The following is a 6,246-nucleotide window of genomic DNA, read 5'->3' as shown; positions in this document are numbered from 1 at the left end:
TACTGCTGATCTCTGACAACGGTACTGCTGATCTCTGACAACGGTACTGCTGGGCTCTGACAACCGGTACTGCTGGGCTCTGACAACCGTGCTGCTGGGCTCTGACAACCGGTACTGCTGGGCTCTGACAACCGGTACTGCTGGGCTCTGACAACCGTACTGCTGATCTCTGACAACCGTACTGCTGGGCTCTGACAACCGTACTGCTGGGCTCTGACAACCGGTACTGCTGGGCTCTGACAACCGGTACTGCTGGGCTCTGACAACGGTACTGCTGATCTCTGACAACCGTACTGCTGGGCTCTGACAACCGTACTGCTGGGCTCTGACAACCGTACTGCTGCGCTCTGACAACCGTACTGCTGCGCTCTGACAACGGTACTGCTGGGCTCTGACAACCGTACTGCTGGGCTCTGACAACCGTACTGCTGGGCTCTGACAACCGGTACTGCTGGGCTCTGACAACGGTACTGCTGGGCTCTGACAACGGTGCTGCTGGGCTCTGACAACGGTACTGCTGGGCTCTGACAACGGTACTGCTGGGCTCTGACAACGGTACTGCTGGGCTCTGACAACCGTACTGTTGGGCTCTGACAATCGTACTGTTGGGCTCTGACTGTACTGCTGGGCTCTGAGAACGGTACTGCTGAGCTCTGACAATCGTACTGTTGGGCTCTGACAACCGTACTGTTGGGCTCTGACAATCGTACTGCTGGACTATGACTGTACTGCTGGACTATGACTGTTCTGTTGAGCTCTGACTGTACTGCTGGGCTCTGACTGTACTGCTGAGCTCTGACTGTACTGCTGAGCTCTGACTGTACTGCTGAGCTCTGACTGTACTGCTGGGCTCTGACTGTACTGCTGAGCTCTGACAACTGTACCGATGGACTCTGTTGACTGCACACCTGAACTCTTGCCTCTTGCACCGGAGCTTTGCGTCTCTGCAGCTGTAGTTCAGAATGTACCTGTAGGAGGCACTGTCTCTTCATGCCTGCTCCTGCTATCAACCTGACCAAACTTGTCCTCAATAAGTTTACCTCTTTCACTTCCTCCACTCACTTCCTGGTTTAGAGGCGAGGTTACAGATTTGCAATTTCAATGAAAGGCTGATACAGACAGGATCAAACACAGGCTGAGAGCTGAGCCGGTGGCAAGTTGTCAGAACGTCAAGGACAGAGAACAGCCAGAGGGAGTGACAGGAGCCGGGCAGAGGGATATGTGTCAGTGAGTGAGAGGGCTCAGGCAGAGTGGGTCAAGCTGTAGACACGCAGTATGTTTGCCAGCAGCTTGCAATTGGTGTTGCTGCTCTGGTGCCTGGGTTTGAATCGTTCAGAGACAGAGAGTGGAGAGAGTCATGGGGCTGAAGAGCTGGCACTCAGGAATGGGATGTTGCTGGCTGCCCCCGGTAACACCACTGACAGCCGTTCGCCAGCAGCAGTCTCGGAGATCAGGACGAAAGGAGCAACTGTCAAGGGAACTTCATCAGGTGAGCAGAGAGAGTTTAAAGTTAGCATACCCGAACTGTCAAACCTGCAACATGAGCATTAAAGAAAATGTCTGAGACAACATCAGTGATTACAACGTGGGGAGTGTTCAGTGATTGCAGATCGGGGAATGTTCTGTGATTACAGATTGGGCAATGTTTTGTGATTACAGATCCGGGGATATTCGATGATTACAGATTGGGGAATGTTCAGTGATTGCAGATCGGGGAATATTCAGTGATTGCAGATCAGGGAATATTCAGTGATTCCAGATTGGGGAATATTCAGTGATTCCAGATCGGGGAATATTCAGTGATTCCAGATCAGGGAATATTCAGTGATTACAGATCGAGGAATATTCAGTGATTACAGATCAGGGAATATTCAGTGATTGCAGATCGAGGAATATTCAGTGATTACAGATCGGGGAATATTCAGTGATTACAGATCAGGGAATATTCAGTGATTACAGATCGGTGAATGTTCAGAGATTACAGATCGGGGAATGAACATTGATTGCTCAGAGAGCATGTACTGTGATTACAACATGAGGAATGATAAGAGATTCCAGAATTGGATTTTCAGAAGATTGCAGCAAAGGGAATAGTTGAATTTATCATTATACAGTATGAAACAGGCCCTACAGTATAACTCATTCATGCCAAACAATTCACCAAACTGAACTAGTCTCATTTGCCTATGTTTGTTAAATTGCTAAATTGTCTTCTCATTGTCACATGTTCCAAGGTAGAGCAAAGAACTTTGTTTTACATTGTGTCCACACGGTTTATTTCATTGTATCAGTGTGGTATGGTCATACATATGGTCGTAGCAGGTAAAACAATAGCAGAATGCCGATGATTTAACCCTGAGGGTGGGGCACAGCTTGAAATGTCAACGTTATGTTCCCCTCCATAGATGCTGCCTGACCTGCTGAGTTCCTCCAGCATTTTGTGTGTGTTGCTCTGGATTTCTGGCATATGCAGAAACTCATGTTTACAAAATGCAGTATCAGGGTTACCGTTACTGAGAAGATGCAGTGCAGACAAACAATAATATGCAAGTCTATAACAAGGTAGAAAGAATTCCTCTTATTATTCTAGACAATCATTCAATAGTCTTATAGCAGTGGGATAGAAGCTGTTCTTGAGTCTGATGGTGTGTGAAGCATCACCACCATTCATGGTATTAGGAAGTAATGGCCTGCAAGCCCTGGCTGCAGTGATGTGGATGTGATTTTGCCTCCAATCTCATTTGGAATTGTACCTTTGTCTTATATACAATCAATCTATGTATATAAGCTATCTTTTCTATTTCCATTTATTATTTTTATTATTATTGTGTTCTTTACATCATGTCAGTGAGTTGTTTGTTATGTCTCCCCACCCCCCCCCCCCCCCCGTGAAACAGGGACACCTCTTTTACTCTTATCAGGGAGAGAGAGAGCCTGTGGTATGTTGAATTACCGGGTGAATGAGTAGTCTTTGGGTTACTACAAGTCTGTGTCTTTATTGATGGCTTTCTGCATGTTTGAGTGCTTGGCGGGGGGGCGCTGATGTTTTATTGCTGGTGGGGGTCGGGTCATTACTTTCCTGCTGCTTATGCATGGGGGAGCTGGGGGGGTTTTGAGGTTCTAACATTTAACTGTCATTCATTCTTTGGGGCACTCCTGTTTTCGTGGATGTTTGTGAAAAAAGAGCATTTCAGAATGTATATTGTATACATTTCTCTGACATTAAATCTACCCTTGAAACCTTACTTTATTGTGTTTTTTTCTGCTATGTCAGATCTGGAGTAACAATTATTTTGTTCTTCTTTACACTTGTGTACTGGAAATGACATTAGACAAGAATCTTGAATCTTGAAACTTTGGTCCGTATCCTTTCCTGTCCATGTACTTGTCCAAGTGCCTTTTAAGTGTTGTAATGTAATTGACCTTACCACTTCTGGCAGTGTGTTCTGTAAATGTGTATCATTTGTGTGGAAAAACCTGTCCCTCAAGTCCCTTTTAAATCTTTCCTTGCTCTTTAACCTTTGTCTACTTTTGGACACCGTACACCAGGAATAAGGCTGTGGCTGTTCACCTTCTCTGTGCCTCGTGTGATTTTATAAACATCGATAAGATCACCTCTCAGACTCCTACAATCCAGAGAAAATTTTCCTAGACTATCCAGCCTCTCCTTATTATTAAAGCCCTCCAGCCCCAGTAAATCCTTGTGAATAATTTTTGTACATTTTATATTTTAATGACATCTTGCCCCTAGCAGGATAACTGCAGTTCTCCAAATTATAAGGTATAGGTGATGGGGTGGAGATATGTCTCTACTAAAGGAGGTGTAAGGCATTCCTTCTATCCACTAGCCTGCAGATCGCCCCTTGAGCAAGGTGTAGCACCTGCCTAGGTTAATGACTCTCTGGTTAAGAAATCAAAGCCTTTCAATGTTCAATTGATTTTGATGAGATCCCCCCTCATTCTTCTGAATCCCACTCAGTACAGGCCCAGGGCCATCAAATGCAACTCATATGATACGCCTTTCAACCCTGGAAACATTTTTGTGAACCTTCTTTGACCCCTTCCAATGTCAATGCATCCTTTCTAAGATAAGGATCCTAAAACTGCTCACAATACTCCAAGTGAGGCCTCACAAGTGCCTTATAAAGTCTTAACATTACATCCTTGCTTTTATGTTCTAGTCCCCTCAAAACGAATGCTAACATCATATTTGCCTTCCTCACCACAGACTCAACCTGCAAATTAACCTTTAGGGAATCCGGCACAAGGGGCTCCCAAGTCCCTTTGCACCTCAGATTTCTGAACTTTCTTTCCATTTAGAAAATAGTCTACTCTTTTATTTCTTCTACCCCAGTGCATGACCGTACACTTCCCGACACTGTATTCCACCTGCTACATCTTTGCCCATTCTCCTAATCTGTCTAAGTCCTTCTGTAGCCTCTCTGCTTCCTCAAAACTACCTTCCCCTCCACCTATCTTCATATTGTCCACAAATCTGGTCACAAAGCCATCAATTCCATCATCCAAATTATTGACATATAATGTGAAATGAAGTAGTTCCAATACAGTCCCCTGTGGAATACCACTAGTCACCAACAGCCAGCCAGAAAAGGTTCCCCTTTTCTCCCACTCTTTGCCTCCTGCCAATCAGCCACTGCTTTATCCATGCTAGAATCTTTCCTGTAATAAATCTTTGTCGTAGCTTGTTATGTTGCACCTTGTCAAAGGCCTTCTGAAAATCCAAGTAAACAGCATCCACCCATTCTCCTTTGTTTACCTTGTTTGTTATTTCTTCAAAGAATTCCAACAGATCTGTCAGGCAAGACTTGCCTTTGAGGAAACCATGCTGTCTACAGCCTATGTTATCATATGCTCCCAAGTACCCTGTAAACACAATCGACTCCAACATCTTCCAAACCGCTGAGGTCAGCCTAATTGGCATATAGTTTCCTTTCTTCTGCCTCTCTCCCTTTTTAAAGAGTGGAATGAAATTTGCAATTTTCTAGACCTCCTGAACCATGCAAGGATCGATTGATTCTAGAAATATCATTACTAATGCCACTACAAGCTCTTCAGATACCTCCTTTGGAACCCGGAAGTGTAGTCCATCTGATCCAGGTGATTTACTTACATGCAAACCTTTCAGTTTCCCAAGCATCTTCTTTCTAGTAGTGGCAACTTCACTCACTTCAGCCCCCTGTCATTCTCGAACTTCCAGCTTACTGCTAGTGTCTTCCACAGTGAAGGCTGAAGTGAACTACTTATTCACTTCATCTGCCATTTTGTTGTCCCCCATTACTACCTCTCCAGCATCATTTTCCAACTGTCCGATATCTACCCTCGCCTCTCTTTTATTCTTTATAATGTTTATCTGAATAAACTTATGGTATCCTCTATAATATTATTTGTCAGCTTACCTTCATATTCCATATTTTCCTTCTTTACGACTTTTTACTTGCCTTCTGTTGGTTTATAAAAGCTTCCCAATCCTCTAACTTATCACTAATTTTTGCTCTAACATTTACTTTCACTTTTATGTTGGCATTGACTTCCCTTGTCAGTCAGAGTTGCGTCACCCTGTCTTTATAATACTTCTGCTTCGGGACATACTTGTCCTGAACCTTCCAAATTGCTCCTTCTTGCTGCTCTGCCATCATCCCCATTAGTGTCCCCTTCGAATCAATTTTCCAGCTCCTCTCTTACGCTTCTGCTGTAATACTAATACTTTAAGCTCTCTAATCAATTATGATTTATTGAACAACACCCAATCCAGAATAACTGATCCCCAGTCAGCTCAACCACGAGTGGCTCTGAAAAGCCATTTGTAGACATTCTACAAAAACTTCCTCTTCCAGCACCAACCTGATTTTCCCAATATACCTCCATCCTGAAATCTCCCATGACTATTGAAATATTGCCCTTCACACGCATTTTCTATCTCCCTTTGGAGTTGGCTGATTCAATGTTAGTATCAATGAGCAGATTTACCTAATATAATGGTCACTGAGAATATGTCAAGTAATTTGTTGTTTTGCTACAGCAGTACACTGCAACACATAAAAAATCTATAAGGTATGAAAAAGAAAACAAGAAGTAGTGCGAAAGAAGAGCAAAATGGTGAGGTTGATCGACCACTCTGAAATCTGATGATGGAGGAGAGGAAGCTATTCCTAAAATACTGTGGATGAGTATTTAGGCTCCTGATGGCAGATCAGAGAAGAGGGCGTCCCAGGTGGTGAGGGTCTT

At 44.1% G+C, this 6,246-nt stretch overlaps 1 protein-coding gene across 2 annotated transcripts in view; it reads left to right on the top strand.

Moving 5' to 3' along the window:
* The first annotated feature begins 1,081 nt into the window (after positions 1-1,081).
* LOC140726065 (disintegrin and metalloproteinase domain-containing protein 12-like) overlaps positions 1,082-6,246 on the top strand; it is a 315,802-nt gene continuing 310,637 nt past the window's right edge. For both annotated transcript variants that reach the window (XM_073041991.1, XM_073041992.1), the window contains exon 1: positions 1,082-1,489. In XM_073041991.1, coding sequence (XP_072898092.1) covers positions 1,276-1,489 — 214 coding nt within the window. In that variant the 5' untranslated portion in view covers positions 1,082-1,275. The remainder of the gene's footprint in view (positions 1,490-6,246) is intronic.

Source organism: Hemitrygon akajei, chromosome 4 (assembly GCF_048418815.1).
Source record: "Hemitrygon akajei chromosome 4, sHemAka1.3, whole genome shotgun sequence".
Classification (NCBI taxonomy): domain Eukaryota; kingdom Metazoa; phylum Chordata; class Chondrichthyes; order Myliobatiformes; family Dasyatidae; genus Hemitrygon; species Hemitrygon akajei.
This window is presented reverse-complemented; position numbering and strand designations above follow the sequence as displayed.